At 45.3% G+C, this 17323-nt stretch overlaps 1 protein-coding gene across 4 annotated transcripts in view; it reads right to left on the bottom strand.

Moving 5' to 3' along the window:
- Positions 1–17323, bottom strand: part of SULF1 (sulfatase 1) — a 111923-nt gene that overhangs the window by 13473 nt on the left and 81127 nt on the right. For all 4 annotated transcript variants that reach the window (XM_083187223.1, XM_083187226.1, XM_083187224.1 and 1 more), the window contains 5 exons: positions 10623–10839; positions 4896–5187; positions 4168–4264; positions 3817–3911; positions 1768–1833 (listed from right to left, as the gene is read on the bottom strand). In XM_083187223.1, coding sequence (XP_083043349.1) covers positions 1768–1833; positions 3817–3911; positions 4168–4264; positions 4896–5187; positions 10623–10839 — 767 coding nt within the window. The remainder of the gene's footprint in view (positions 1–1767; positions 1834–3816; positions 3912–4167; positions 4265–4895; positions 5188–10622; positions 10840–17323) is intronic.

Genomic DNA, 17323 nt, shown 5'->3' with positions numbered 1-17323 from the left:
ATCACGTAAAACAAAGTTCTAACTAAAACAAAAAGACTTGATGTTTCCTTTATTTATTTAAACATTTCACATCTTCCCTTCCCCTGGAGAGCGCAGGTGGGTGGAAACAGGATGAAATCATTCCTTCGTCAAGCAGAGACAAATCCCTTACTAGTTACACCATGTTTTATACCATGGGCATAACTATAGTGGGTACAAAGTTTGCCATTGGTATGGGGCCCAGAGGCTTAGGGTGCCTGGTTCTAGGTTATAAAGCTGCCTACCAATTTTGCAGACAAGTAAGTCTGCTAAGCAATTGGGTCTGATCCTTTTCCCAACATGAATTGTGTGACATTACATTTTTTTTTGAGAGGTGTGTGTATTGTATGTTATAATGGTAAGGGGGCACTGTAATGTGGCACAATATGAACTGGAGGCCAGGGTAATGTGTCATAACCTGATCTGCTTATTGTAATGTGGAGGGCACTATAATGTTACATGATAAGAATTGGGGCACTGTAATGTGTTCCACTCTTTGTAATGAGGCAGCCCTACAATGTGATCTCATGTACGCTAGGGAACTATGATGGTTTATAAAATAACCTAGGGCACTACTATGGGGCATAACATTAAATAGGGCACTATTATGTGGTATAACATTAATTAGAACACTACTATGAGGTACAGTATAACATTAACTAGGGCACTACTATGGGGTATAACATTAACTAAGACACTACTATGAGGCATAACATTAACTAGGGCACTACTATGGTGCATAATATTAACTAGGACACTACTATGAGGCATAACATTAACTATGGCACTGCTGTGGGGCATAACATTAGCTAGGACACTAATCTAAGCATAACGATAACTAGGGCACTACTATGGGGCATAACATTAACTAGGGCACTACTATGGGGCATATCATTAACTAGGGCACTACTATGAGGCATAACATTAACTTGGACACTACTATGAGTCATAACATTAACTACGACACTACTATGGGGCATAACATTAACTAGGACACTACTATGGGGCATAACATTAACTAGGGCACTACTATGGGGAATAACATTAACTAGAGCACTACTATGGGGCATACAATTAACTAGGACACTACTATGAGGCATACTATTAACTAGGACACTACTATGAGGCAAAACATTAACTAGGACACTACTATGGGGCATAACATTAATTAGGGAACTACTATGGGGCATAACATTAACTAGGGCACTGCTATTGGGCATAACATTATCTAGGGCACTACTATGGGGCATAACATTAACTAGGACACTACTATGAGGCATACTATTAACTAGGATACTACTTTGGGGCATAACATTAACTATTACACTATTATGAGGCATAACATACTAGGACACTACTATGAGGCATAACATGAACTTGTCCTACTATGGTTTAGAAAATAAACTAGGGTACACTTATTTGGAATTATATTAATAACTTCTGCAGAGAGGTCTCTCAAGGAGCATTTGGACAGAGGTCCCTTCTATACATTGCTATGGAGTCCACAATAGTCTAGTCATGCCCCTGACTGCTACATGTTGTTTTCTGCATAATGGGGAGAAGGAGCAATAGAGGCACTGAGGAAAGATTACACCACATTAAACATGTATTTATCAATAAATATTTGAAATTCTATTTTGATGCACTAAAAAAAAAAAAAAATTATATATAGAACCTCAATACTTTCAATGTATCTAGTATTACCTCTATAGGTAAAACAATATATGTTAATACATCAACAATGCTTACTTGAATGGATGAATGTGACTCTTTATTTTATCCTGAACCCTCACTCCCGTTTCCTTCTTATAAAACCTGGAACACAAGAAAACATTATATAACAACAGGTTTCTAGTTCTAGTAACTGCATGAGTATATTTAGTGTATTTGTTACTGGATTTCCCACTTTGGGCGGTATGCAATCCAGCCCGATATTTCTGATGGGTGAAAATATCGGCCAACAGTATTCAATAAAAAAGTCAAATCTGCATTGTCAAAAATGGCCATTGGTTTCTCCAATCTGGGGGCGTTTGCGACAATCAATGTCCATTTTCGAGATTTACAGGCTTTCCGACTGTCTTTTATGACATTATATAGGTTGAATGTAAATTCGACCTATTATTGTCGAAAATGGACAATATTTCCACCTGTTGGAAATATTGTCCAGGACTGAATACCCTGTAAGTCTATAATATATATGCACAATAAGACTCTCCACTAGCCTCCAAACTGTCAAGTGTTCCCTGAAAACTCACCTCTTAAGTTCCATACGCACAGGGCCGGCGCCACCACTAGGCAAATCTAGGCATTTGCCTAGGGCGCCGGCCACTGGAGGGCGGCATTTTGCCCCCGTGCCGCGGGGGTACCTGTCCTGCGGCGCTGCGTAGTTAAAGCTGGCGGCGGCAGCGGGGGGTCCCTGCTGCCAATAAGAAGAAATAACCAGCGCTATCCGCCGGGCTATGCGGAAGCGCTTCTGTTGTGAAAACCCTGTCCGCACGCTGATTGGCTGTGCGGACAGGGTTTTCACAACAGAAGCGCTTCCGCATAGCCCGGCGGATAGCGCTGGTTATTTCTTCTTATTGACGGCAGGGACCCCCCGCTGCCGCCGCCGCCGCCAGCTTTAACTACACAGCGCCGCAGGACAGGTACCCCCCCCCACCTCCCCCGGCACCGGGGCGCCCCCACCCCGACTCGCCTGGGGCGCTCCGGTGCCTTGCGCCGGCCCTGCATACGCATAACCCTCTGAGGCACTTATGTATTATATAGTTTCCCTTCTGGACTTGTAACTTGGTGGGACTGCTATGCTATTACTGGTGCCTGTCCCTGTGTTTCCCTCCTATATCCCTATAGATTGTAAGCTTGTAGCAGGGCTCTCCTACCTCAAAGTCTGTCTGTCGTTACCCAGTCTGTTTTATCACTGTCTACTATTGTAAAGCGCAACGGAATCTGCTGCACTATATAAGAAACTGTAAATAAATAAATAAACATATTGTGATACAACAAGATCTTTCAACAGGGCTGATTTTTCCGCTGTCGATTACTGTATTGGAACAAAGGACACTCTCATGTTAAATATAAACCATAAATTAGGTGAAATCAAGTATAGAATTGAAAATTATTTCAGTGAACAAGGTGCTAGTGGAGTGAGGTTGGACTTTCAATGTTTGCTATTGCATTGTGTATTCCTATAGAGCGTTCCACTTCTCAGCACCTCTAACTGCAGCTTGGGCTGTGGGATTTTACTAGTTTCTTGACTCAGAAACAGCACTCTATTATATTACATATTACATTGTGCTTGATTATTCGCAAAAAAATTCCTACTATACGCGAGTATACATGGCCAATAAAAGTTGATATGATTTGATTATATTATATCATATTATTGAGTTTGATCATTGCCAGGGCCAGCGCCACCACTAGGTAGCATTAGGCATTTGGATGGCGATACTGTGCAGCAGAAGAGGGCAGCAGCAGCAGTGGCAAAGAATTAGAAAGGAGCTGGGAGCAGGTGAGTGACCCCCGGCCCACCCCTGGAGCCCCCCCGGTGCCGCATCCCATACCCCCTGCCGCATCTCCCACCACCAACTCTCTATTAGCGCAGCGGCCGTATCACCCCCCCCTTGGAATGCAGCGACGGCAGCCGCATCACCCATTCCCCCCCCCCCCCCCCATGGAGCCCACCTGGGGCGCTCCGGTGCCCCGATCATTGCATGTTGTGATAACTAAACCCTGTATCCTTCAGGTAATTAGAATGTCTCCTTCTTTGCTAGACTGGAAACTTTTTAAATGACTACTCACCCAGATTTGCTACAGTCACATTCATCTGGCTTTCTCCTCTTTAGATGCCCCCTTACTTCTCTTAAATTCTTTATTTTGTCCTGTAAGGCTTCAATCTGACAATACAATAAAAACAAGCAAGTACATATTAGCGGGCACACGCCTATCACTGCATTTCTTGTGACAGAAAACATACATAAAGGAGGGAAGATGTGAGTCTAGGTACACGGGTACATAGAGGTAGGTGCAGAAGTAGAAGAGTTCAGTCACAAACCGAGGTAACAAGCAGTATCCATGGCGACACACACACATCGGGTGTGACAGTGAATACAGACCGGAAAAGAAAGGAATAGGACACGAGAGTCCTTTTACCTCTTTGTCAATGTAAGCTTTATGGTCCTTCCAGGCTCTGCTTGAATGATACAGTTCCCTCTCACAGTGCACAGTGTCATTGGAAAGAATATAACACCTATGTGAAACAAATAAACTGTTGAACTACATATGTAAATGAATGACCTCTAGCAGACACCAATATGGACACATTCGGCCTGATTCTGAGTTGTACACTGCAGCAGATGGGATTTCTGAGTCAGAGGATATCAGAAAATATGCTAAGTAGCCTTTGCAGCTGCCCAGTGGACACAGGAGACATGATCCCTACGTACACTGATATACCCCAAAGGAATGCACAGTATACATTGCAAGCACTGTGGGGGCATATTGGGTAGAGGGCACTGAGGCATCCTGGAGGAGGTGCCAATGAAAGACTTGCCCAGGTTACCAAATATGTTAGGTACACCACTGCAGTAACAGATACTGATAAGTAGAATATTAGTAGAGCTACTGTATAGGAAGAAACCAGTCTGATATTATAAGCGGAATCCAGATTAAGGACCAGATTCTCTAAGCTTCAAACGTGATAAAATGGAGAGTGATAAACAGCCAGCCAATCCGCTCCTACCTGCCATGTCACAGACTGTGTTTGAAAAATGTCAGACAGGAGCTGATTGGCTGTCTGTTTATCACTTTTGAAGCTTAGAGGTCCTGGCGCTGAATGTTTTTTAGACAGAAGAAATGCAATAGATAAAAATAATAATTACTTATGTGTGACTCTGAGGGATGCCGAATGACTGCTTCCAATCACTCCATCACCCAACATTATTTCATCTGCATCCGGGGAAGAAAACATATAATCCTCTTCTTCATCGTCATCATCATCATCATTATCCTCTCCGGCCTCCTCCTCAGAGGTATAATGTCTTTTAGTGATGACTCTAGAACGCGAGGCTTGCACATTCTCCTCATCTTCCAAATTTATATCATAAATCTCTCCTTCAAATTCAACAGCCAGGGAGCGGGCATGACGGGTGTGAACAAATCGAGGATTTAATTCTGCATAAAATAACAATGTATTAGAATAAAAATGACATTCTTTCTTATAGACATGTAAGGACAGACAGGTAGATAAATATGCACTCAGTTACTGAGATGTACAGTGGTATACATACGGATGACTGGAGGTCAGGATGCCAGCAGTCAGAATACTAAAGCCAAAATTCCAAAGGACAGAATGGGAGAGGAAAGTATCTTCTCCCTGCCCCCCCCCCCCCCACTAATGCTTGTGTCGACTTATTGACCTGTCAACCTAACTCCATGTCAACCTAGACCCTTGTCGACCTTTCCCCCTAGCGGTGTCAACCTAATGTTTGTTGACCAACATGTTGTAGACCAAACGACCCCAACCTCAATCTATATTCCCTATCACATTGGTACACGCAAACAATCTAGGGTTATATTTTTTGTCGGAAGCCAATTATCCGACCACTAGAGTTTTCGGCGTGTGGGAAGTAAATGGGGCACCTGAAGGAAGGCAATGGAAACACAATCAGAACATACAAACTCCACGGAGATGAGTATTGACCAGGTCTCAGTGCTGTGATACAGTAAAACTAAACGTTAAGTCATCCATGCTACCCACGTTTACCCACGTCCAATAGACCTTGGTTTGAGCTGATTAAAGGACAGATACGGTAATGTTTTTTGTAAACTGTCTAGGGAAAAATATTATTAAAATAAACTAGGTAAGGTGTTAATGTAATTTCAAGAAGAATAATAAAGGTTTAAACTTTTGAAGTAAATCAAAATTGTACAATTTGTCCTCTTTTGAATATCAATGAATCTAACCCCATACAAAAATAATAAATATTAACACAATACTTTCTCCATATTGGCAGAGCCGTATGTGAAATAGATTATGTTAATAAAAGTCATTAGTTTCCATCTGCCTACATGTGCCAGTATTTCACATGCTGTATACATAAAATCTGTAACGCAGAACATCTGTCGCCCCTGTCATTAGCCAGGCCAAACTTTGTACCCATCCATGCTCTAAACATCACAAGGGGCAATTACACTAATTGAAAAATAGCTGCAATAAAACACAGTTTTATGTGTCTAATGTAAAGACCTACTGTGATTTATGGTGTCAGCTGGAAGAGGAAAGACAAACATGGGAAACTGTGAGAACATAGAAAAACGTTTCAAGTTCACCTTCGTCCTCACTTGATTTTTTTTTTTTTCATCAAATAGGATTTGAATTTCGGAGGAATCTGTGTAGTGTACTGCAGGACTGGACAGATACAAGTGTAGTGTACTGCAGGACTTGACAGATACAAGTGTAGTGTACTGCAGGACTGGACAGATACAAGTGTAGTGTACTGCAGGACTGGACAGATACAAGTGTAGTGTACTGCAGGGGATGCAGTTTGAATCCCGGCGGTCGGGATCCCGGCGTTCAGAATCCCGACGCTGGAATCCCGACCGCCGAAATCCTGACCGCCGAAATCCCGACACTTTCTCCCTCCGTGGGTGTCCACGACACCCCTGGAGGGAGAATAAATTAGCGTGCCGAGTGTAGCGAGGCACCGGGCCTGCTGCGTGGCGAGCCCGCAAGGGGGGGCGATCCACGTTCCCCCCTTTTCAGGATTTCGGCGGTCTGGATTCCGGCGTCAGGATTTTGAACGCCGGGATCCCGACCGCCGGGATTTCATACTGAATCCTACTGCAGGACTGGACAGATACAAGTGTAGTGTACTGCAGGACTGGACAGATACAAGTATTTCTTCTTTAACTGAGAGCACTGGGACAAAAGCCTATGGGGGTCATTCAGGCCTGCTCGCTAGGCAGTGTATATTCACTGCCCAGGGAACTTGAATCCCATTGGTGATAATGTGCATGGCGGGGCAGTGTTTCAGTGCTCAGTAAGCAGTGATTATTGCTACTTATAAGGCAAGCTGAATCAGGGCCTAGGTTTTGAAGTATTTCAAAGCAAGTTTTGCACAGTTATATGAAGTTTAATCTGTTACACTGTAAATTTCACATATTTCCATCCAGTGATTATGGGGGAGATGCACTAAAGGGAAAATGTGGTTTTGGCTTATCGTATTATAGAGTAATGCCAAAAAAGGCTGGTGTTATACTATAAAAGCCTATGGGCTTCTCTCCACAGTGGTGTTTGAAGGATCTGTCAGGGATCCCTCCCAGCATGCCCTGCATCAGGCAATGTCACTCTGAATGCGCAAAGGGACTCCCGAGTCTCAGACCTGGAAGTCCAGCCAGGGCTGGAATAAAGTCTGTGGGGGCTGTGGACAACAAAAATTGTGGGGGGTACTTCCTCCCACATCCCCCCTCTCCTCTCACCCTCCCGCCCTCACACACACTAGTTCCCATTTGCCGCAGGAACCCCGCCGCTGACTGTTCACCCACTGCAGAGACCCCCTGCCTGCCCCGGGCAACCTGGAACCCAGGGATGCGCTACCCGAACCCAGATGCCTGAAATGTTCTTATACCCCTTTTACACCAAAAATCCCAGATGCAACCCGGCAATTGGAACACAGATCAACTGTCGTTGTGATTTGCACCAGTGTAGACGGAGGCAGTGCTCAGAGATGAAATCATCGCCAAGCGCTGGGACCACCGATCGCCATGCAAGCCCAGCACCAAGGTAAGCCCCGTGAACCCCCCCAGCCCCCGTCAGCAAGGTGAATGGATTCCACACACTGGGATCCATTCACCTCCTTCCTGCCTCTGCTGCTGTCTGCAGAGGGCAGCAGACAGCAGCGGAGGCTGTGTGTGCCCCCCTCCCCCATCCAACCTTCGGATGCTGCGGTCCGGAGGTTGTGCTTCCCCCACTGATGTAAATGGGAGCTGGGTTGGATGACCCGGCGCACCAGTTTACACTGCTCTCTACCAAGGTCCTAGCTGTGTTCAGTGTTGTGTAGAAGTCCTGTGTAAAGGGACACGGGTTGACCCATTTACACCGCCACTGACCCGGGGTTTTGTGGTGGTGTAAAAGGGGTATAAGATGGGAGTTCTATTTCACATGGGATGTTTAGCTATGGGCAACCAATCAGAATCTACTTATTATTTATTTAGCACCTTCTAGAAGATAATAGAAAGTATATGATTGGTTGCCCATAGCAACATCCCATCTTAGTAAATTTCCCCCAGCATGATTTAATTAACATTTAAATTTTTTAAGAGAAAAAGTTAATTATTCTTATATTGCTATTTTCCGAATATCCACTAGGGGCCGCTGTGGCATAATATGTGGTTCTTCATCATATACGATACCTTGTGCTATTCCTTCCAGATTCAATTCACTTAACCAAATACTTTACAGCACACTGGTGATTATGGACTCCCAGAGTATTAAGGATTATTTAGGTTAATAAATACCATCTTCACAACTAACTAACATTGTGATTTAGACAATGTATTTTTAAGATGTAGTAATAAAGAATTATGAAAGGAAACCCAAATTAGACTTTCAAACCAATACAGCTGTAATAATTGAATGTTAAATCTTGCACAGCTTGGCATCACTGCTTAACATATAATTGTCCTATGAATATAATTACATTTTTCTTTGTACTAGCAACCACAGATCTGTATAAATATTCATATTGCATCATAATCTGTGGTACATCTAACCCATAAAGAAATCTCTCATGTGGTAACTGTCATCTATTTTGGGTTTGCACACCTTGGCCCTTATTCTGATTCACTCGCAAAGGCAAATTCCTTCTCAAATGGACAAAAACATGTGCACTGCAGGTGGGGCAGATGTACAGTAACTTGTGCAGTACTGTGCTATATTGTGGGTGTTTCCTTATCCAATCCATACTAATAAAGATAAGGGGCCTTATTCTAGTTCACTCTTTATGACAAAATCCTTCTTAGATGGACAAAACCATGTGCATTGCAGGTGGGGCAGATGTTACTTGTGCAGAGAGAATTAGATTTGGGTGGGGTTTTACTTCAAAGTGAGATCTATATTGCACAGAGCCGGCCTTAGGCATAGGCAAACTAGGCAATTGCCTAGGGCATTTAGAATGCCTAGGAGCATCAGCAGCTTCTGCTGATTAAAATGATATGCAGCATGCCTATATTCTATGTGTGAGTGAGGCTGTATCTGCATATGAAATAGTGTATTCATGGAAATCACTGTAACATAGCATTCCGTATGCAGGTACAGCCACAGTCGCACACAGAATTTAGGCATGCCCTGGGCCCCCTCCCCTTAAGTGACAGCAGCAGCTGCAGCTCTTCTCCTCTGCCCAGCACACACTGCTTTGTGCTGGGTTGCAGTGTGGCCATGGAGGTGCTTAAAATACAATATTTTCTCAGGGATTTTTTCTAAGGGTATAATGTGAATATTGTGAGGAGTAATAAGGTAAAGTGGTACTACTGTGTGATGTAATGTGAATTGGGGGTATTATTGTTTGGCCATGCCCCTTCCCAGCAAGAACATACCCCTGTTTGGGCTGAGCACCGAATGTGTGCACTGTTTCTATTAAAAATATTGCGGGTAGGAGCACCAAAATGATTACTGCTATGATGAGGGTTAATGGTGCTGGGAAAGGGGGGCAGGGTCAGAGGCAGAACTAGTGGCGGTGCTAGGGGGCACCAGCCAAAATCTTGCCTAGGGCATCATTTAGGCTAGGGCCGGCTCTGATATTGCAGTGTAAAAATAAAGCAGCCAGTATTTACCCTGCACAGAAACAAACTCACCCAAATCTAACTCTCTCTGCACATTTAAAATCTGCCCCCCCTGCAGTGCACATGGTTTTGTCCATCTAAGAAGGATTTTGTCAGAAAGAGTGAACTAGAATAAGGCCCAAGAGGAGCCCCCACGGTTTTAGAAATACATTAAATCCTCACTGAGATTCTATACCAATTGTTCATCAGGAGTGCATCCACAAACAACTTTTTTTTCTTTTCTTTTCTTTTCTTCTTTTCTTCAGTGTACACGTTCGGCAGTTAGTTACAGTTACAGAGAAAAGGCATCACTGATGTGTCCTGCAGTGTATTAGACTCACACATTGACCTACACTAAGTATTCAATGCGGCCGGCAAGGGGGTTATACAGCAAGGATCGCCGAAAACAAGCGACCCTCGCCGTTTAACCAGCACTCCAGCCGCTCACCCTATTCTACGTTCCAGGGAATCCTCAATGTGGGATGATGGCGAAGATTCCCCCAAACAGCGAGGCTCTAATGCAGGGAGCTTGCTGTTTTAAAGGGCCTCACACACTGTTTCTCTGTCGCTGCTAAAACCCAGCGACGAGGAAACGGCGTGTGCAGGGGGTCAGTTAAATACTGACCGCGCGAGCTGTGACAGCAAGCAGTCAGCCCTAACCGCTACTCTTTTAAATCAAACTTTTTTATATATAATTTTTCTAAATAACCTACTGTATGAAGCAATTTGAACAAATCATTTATAAGACAGTATGAAATCATCTTCAGTAAGTTAAAGAAATCACTTACTTTTAGAGCTGGGGTTTCTCAAGAAAATCCTTTGTTTCTTCCTGTGATTCCTATTTGCTCTGTAATCAGTGTCAGGGCAGATACAGTCTTTGTGCTTATTCCCGTAGCCCCTTGAGTTTATGCTTCGCGTTCTCTTCTTCAGTGACACAATGTCTGTGGATGGTTTGCACTTATGAATCCGAAGCTTTCCAGACACATCTTCAATGCACTGCCATTTCTAGGATAAATTACAAATAAAACAGTATATATAGATGCCTGATTAAGAGCTTCATGGGTCTGGAGCTGAAAATGTTCAAGGGCCTATTACTGTATGAGATGCGGGGGAGGTGAGACCAGTGCCATATAGAATCCATACACTATAAGACCCACTGTCCCCCAAATATATACAAATACAAAAATGGCAGAATTTTTAGTGGAAAATACAATTTTAATGCTTAATATTTATGGCCGACAATGTGGCCAGCTAATTAGGGTGGCCAATCCCGGGATCGGCGGGATCCTGGGATTTGGCCCAAAAATCACCGGGATTTTACTGCATGCACGGTCTAATGCCTGGCAGCGTCTGAGCACTCGTTCAGACGCTGCCCAGCTGTTCCCGTCCGAGCGTACAGCTCTGCGCCGCGTGACGTGATGTCAGAAGTCTCCCCTGGACCGTTTCCTCCACCCGCCTGCATGCTCAGCACTACCATGCCAGCGGATATGCCCGCTTACACACCTGCTCTCATGCAGCCGACGGAGGAAAAAATCATTAAGGTCGCTCCCCATCAAATAATTTTTTTCCACTCTTTGGTATAAGAAAGTCTATACTTGCTTTTCAGATGGCCGCTTTCTGCCGAATTGGGGGCGTCATGTGCCGTCAGCCACCCACCCACCCCGAGCATGCAGGGGCATGCCTGCGTTCTGATGGGCCCAGCTCAGCGTTTCAATGGGTGTGCCCACCGTTTTTTTGGGCACGCTCATGAAACGCCGGACGGACACGTCTGTCACTAAGGCAGCGACCGCCCCAGCAAACGAATGCGTCGGAGCGCATGTCGAAAAACACCCAACATCGCAAACACGCCGGAGGAGCGAATTTGGACCACAGTGACCAGGTCTGAATCACCCCTTAGATCAGAAAATATCAGAAAACAAAAAATACTATATACTCATAATATAAATAACCAGTTTCTCTGTAACACGTGTGTGTGACTGTGTAATCATACATGGAGGCATGTAGTATAGTAAACCCCCTATATGTAAAGAGGAGATCCTTCACTTCCACGTCACGTCTTGTTAATGGCGCACATTCCTTCATACCTTCAGATGTTTCCTAAATAGATGTGACAGAGGCAATATCAGCTTTCCTTACACTACACCAGATAAAGTGTCTCGTCCGCCTCAGTCTCATGTTACCACATTAAGATCAAGTGTTGACCAGTCATAATATATTTATCTATGGTGTTTAAGACAGCGACAGTCAACTCAACAGCTGGCACATTTATCTGATGGACAGATTAACATGTACAACATTCTGCTTGCAGCGAATCAGCTGCTAATAGCATCTTTATCTTCCAGATTTGCACTAGAAACTGAGATTGATCAGCATTGGAGAGAAAGTTTCTGGATACCGAGTGATCAAAATCTTTTTTTTTTTTTTTAGTAACCAGATGTCCATTAAAGGTGGGGAATATGACTCAGCGTAGGAATCCTCACATTACTTCCATGCAGGCCAGCTTTGACGGCGCTTCCCAGAAGTGTGTGTTAACTAGACAGAGTGCCGGATATGATACATCTTATCTAAACTTATCCCAGCCTTGGGAACCAGGCTGCCAGTTTTGCTTTAAAGCAGGCATGTCCAACGTTGGCCCTCCAGATGTTTTGAAACTATACATCCCAGCATGCTTTGCAATAGTTTTAGCATTCTCTAATAGCAAAACTGTGGCAAAGCATGCTGGGATGTGTAGTTTCACAACATCTGGAGGGCCAACGTTGGACATGCCTGCTTTAAAGGGTTTGATACAAGAAAATAAAGCAGTGAGGATGGACAAGTTATTTCTCGGCTACACCTTGGGAGCGCGACAAAGATGAATGAATTACAGAACACATTCTGGCCCTTATTCAGATCTGATCGCAGTATTGTACAAATTTGTTCTCAAAATGGGCAAAACCATGTGCACTGCAGGTGGGGTAGATGTAACATGTGCAGAGAGAGTTAAATTTGGGTGTGCACATGGTTTTGCAAATTTGTACTGCAATCAGATCTGAATAAGGGCCTCAGTCCATGGAACAGATGTCTGAGAGACTGCAGGCTGCAGGACACATTCTTTGGAAAAGACAAAATTCCTAGAAAATGTGTGAACACCAAGCAGTAAATAGAAGAGAAAGAAATTGTAGAATATGAAAGATATCACAGCAGATTCTAATCTAAGTGCCACGTTTCCACACTTGCTAAGTTAATGTGAATATGTACACTAGGGCCTGATTCTGAAAATCAAATGCAGCAGGAGGCGTCTGTATGGAATGCATGCATCGTGATAATGCTTGCGATCCGATTGCAGCGTCCAAAGACACAGCACTGCATCGCCACTGCGACTGGGTCGCTACGTTCTGTCACACTGCATTAGCCAAATCTTACTCACCCTGGCTGTCAGATGGATCCAGGAAGTCTGTGCCCAATGACACAGGCCCCTGGGCTCGGCATGCCAACAAAACAAAGGTGACATGCCCCCATTTTGTAGAACAGTCCTGGATGCTTCCCCCATTCTGCTCACATGAACCTTTTCTGCACATGTGCATCAGGCCTGTTCTGCACAATCATATTAGTCAGTACTTGTTTCCTAGCACGGCGCCCACGATTTTCATCTTATGCCATCGTATCGATCGGATCGCATCGCATGCGACCCGATCGCATGCAATGCGACCCGATCGCATGCAATGCGACACGATCGCATGCAATGCGATACGATCAGACCCGATTTTTAATTGTACAGGCACCCTGACCTGAAGCGTGGCGAGCGCTGCGAGCCCGCGAGGGGCGGCGGTACGCGTCCTCCGACCTTTTCATACCCCCACTATCCATGTCGGCGTGGAGTTGATTTTATATAGTGTGGCGAGCCACCGAGCCCGAAGTGTAGCGAGGGGATGCGGATTACTTCACATGTATTCCATGTCCCCTCGCGGGGCTTGCTGCGCTTGCCATGAAAATCTGGGGTCCCATCGCACACCTTAATTAGTGGTATGCGATGGCACACGATGGGCGCCGTGCTAGGAAACCCTATTAGCCATAGACCATTGGGATTACTGTTTATGTAAGATGAATTAGGATCTAAATGCATAGCCGTGCCCGGGGCGGGGGGGGGGGGGGGGGCGGGGGCGGCCATGAATGTAATATAATGTGGGGGGGGCGGTGCCTGTAATGCCAGGGGGAGGGCTCACCTGCTGTTTTCTGCCGGCTCCTGATGCCGCCGCAGTTGTAGGCCAATGAGAGGTGCTGAGCGCTATCACGCATGCGCAGCAGCCCTCCTGCGGCCATTTTGGATGTGCGCAAAGTGCTGCAGCCCAGCCAGGCCAGAGGGGGAGCACGGCCGGCCCGATATTAAGGAGTTTTGGGCCGGCCCACCGGGAAATGGCCCGGTTTCCCGGCGGGCCAATCCGCCCCTGCCACTATCTCTCAACAAGCTTTGATCAATTTCCCCCTCAATGGCCCTTATTCTGGTTAACTCGCAAAGGCAAATGCCTTCTCAAATGGACAAAACCATGTGCACTGCAGCAGGGGCAGATGTAACTTGTGCAGAGATAATTAGATTTGGGTCTATTGAGAGCTATAGTGCAGTGTAAAAATAAAGCAGTCAGTATTTTCCCTGCACAGAAAGAAACAACTCACCCAAATCTAAATAAATCACACATGTTACATCTGCCCCCCCTCCCCCCCAGCAGTGCACATGGTTTTCTCCAGTTGAGAAGAAATTTGCCTTTGCGAGTGAACCAGAATAATGGCCCATGTGTCAATTATTATTATTAACATTTCATTTTATAAGTCCAATAAGAAACATCATTTTTCTTTGCAAGTGATGAAAAACCAGACATCAAAAAATAGCACGAGAGAATCAGAGGTAAAATATGAGCCTACATGTTTTTTTTTTAAAGATTATTCATAAAAAATGTAAATGTATCAGAGACAGTCAGTCCTGTATAGGATCAATCACAGTCATGATAAGACCGGAATATGTCTGGTATTTAACTGTCATTATCTGCTTCACCATCTGACACCTCCACCTCGCAATCCCAGACGTGTGTGGTTTTAGTCAGAATCCACAGCTGGCCAGAGACTGGAAGTTTACAAATGTATGGTTGGAAAGATGTTTATTTTATGAGAAAATCATATTGCTGAGCCAAACCAGACTGCATTAGCTTTTGTCAGAATTATTGGAGAGACCACGTTTCTCTGCTGCAATGCATTTCTACTGAGCAATGACAGCACCCAGCTTTATATAAGTCAGAACTTTGGGGGATATTAAATGCCGTTTTGGGCATGTTCGGGGGAATCCTCGCCATCCTCTGACGGCAAGGATTTCCCCGGAACATAGAATAGGATGAGCGGCTGGTGAGGGGGTTAAACGGCGAGGATGGCTTGTTTTTGACGATCCTCACCGAAATCAAGCCATCCTCACAGGGCCGGTGCAAGGCACCGGAGCGCCCCAGGCGAGGGGGGGTGGGGCGCCCCGGTGCCTACGGGGGGGGTACCTGTGGTGCTGTGTGATCTGGCGGCGGGGTCCCTGCAGTGATGCGCGCTATCTGGCAGCCAGGCGGCGGCGCGGGAAGCGCTGATGGGTTTCAAAACTCACCGCACGCTGATTGGCTGAATCGCAGCCAATCAGCATGCGGAATGTTTTCAAACCCAGCAGCGCTTCCCGCGCCGCCGCCTGGCTGCTGGATAGCGTGCATCACTGCAGGGACCCCGCCGCCAGATCACACAGCGCCGCAGGTACCCGGCACGGACACCCCTGCAGCCTCCATGCGAGAGGCGAAGTGCCGCCCTCCAGTGGCTGGCGCCCTAGGCAAATGCCTAGATTTGCCTAGTGGTGGCGCAGGCCCTGCATCCTCACCATGAAACCCCCCTCGCAGGCAGCATTGGATATACCCCTTAGTATGATAGGTGGAAAAGTTCCATTTCATACAACAGCAAAGAATAGGATAGATACTTTCCACAGGCGTTGATGCAGCACATACCAATGCTTGACTTTCTGTGGGGAACATTTCAGTGTTAATAATATACCATTATGTACCATCATACAAAGCTGTCAGGCTCACCTACTGTGGGAGGACCCAATTGTGGCTAAAGGGGGCGAGGAATTGTTCTGACAGTAGATGGAAAGCAAATAGATTGTCGGTGCGCACATTCGTGGTATTCTGTGAATTTCACAGTAATTAGTGCAATGGCTGGCACCAATGTGCACAAGCACAATGCAATAAGTGTGACAGTCACTTTTTGAGATTGATAGTTTGATGGGGCCTACACACGGGATGGGGGCCCACACTGGACTTTTTAGGGCATTTTCTAAGCAATCTCACTAGATCGCTTAGAAAATGCCCCTACATCACTAGGGTCCATAGCGATATGTGGCCCCACGCGTCACTATCACCCAGCGATTGATATCCAGCATGCTCGATAAATCTACTTAATTGCTGGTCAGGGCCAGTGTTCTCGCCGGAGAACACTGCCCCTGACAGATCGCTGACACATCGCTGTGCAGCGCTGTGTGCTGTGCGATCTTACTGAGCAATTTACATTGCTCAGATCACCCAGCAGTCTCCCTGTGTGTAGGCCCCGTAATAGTGTGAGATTGTCTACTGATAATACTTACACTGATTGGTAGTTATCAAAATCAACAACTAACACATTTTAAGTGAACACTTTTACCAGTTATTAAGTATATGCCAATATAAGTAGGTATAGGAACTCCTAAAGTGCCATACACATCCCATGACCAACAAAATTTCCGTATTTCTCCATGCAATCCATAGAGGAGCGCAGGGATATATGTGTTGTATAATTTCTGTCCGACAGCATACAGCTGCTGATATGTTGGTACTATCAAAGTCATGTCATGTCGCTGAGTCTGAGTACTTATGTAGATGCACAGGATGAGATGCTCTCCTGGAACTCAGAGGGCTTTCCTGTAGGACCGACATTGCTAATTTATGCACATGCAGTTGGCCATGACGCGTATGCGTTTCCCCATACAATCCCCGTTACCACCCCCAAACCCACATCCCGTCACTTACTTTGCATCTAATCCCTCATTACAACTGCCACCAAAAATAACGCACTGTGGCTTGGGTGCATGCTAGGTAAGAAAACATCAACCGATTGGGGATTGCTTCTGAATTAGACATTGCTGATAACTGAAATCCCCTGTTCATCTTCACATAATTATGTGTGTACTGAATATGTAAGAATAGGACCAGAACCTTATTCTGGTTCACTCGAAAAGGCAAATTTCTTCTCAAATGGACAAAACCATGTGCACCGCAGGTGGGGCAGATGTGACTTGTGCAGAGAGAATTAGATTTGGGTGAGGGTGAATAAGGTTCTGGTCCTAGGCTGAAAGCGGAGGGTCCCCTCTTTCCATGGGTACAAGAATTTTAAAAATCGGCCCTTGGGAACCGGAGATATCTGACTTCAAAGCAGTGGTCCCCATCCAAGCCTGTTAATTGCTCTT

This window comes from Crinia signifera, chromosome 5 (genome assembly GCF_055691185.1).
Source record: "Crinia signifera chromosome 5, ASM5569118v1, whole genome shotgun sequence".
Lineage (NCBI taxonomy): Eukaryota > Metazoa > Chordata > Amphibia > Anura > Myobatrachidae > Crinia > Crinia signifera.
The sequence above is the reverse complement of the archived record's forward strand: the minus strand, read 5'-3'. Positions and strand labels throughout refer to the sequence as shown.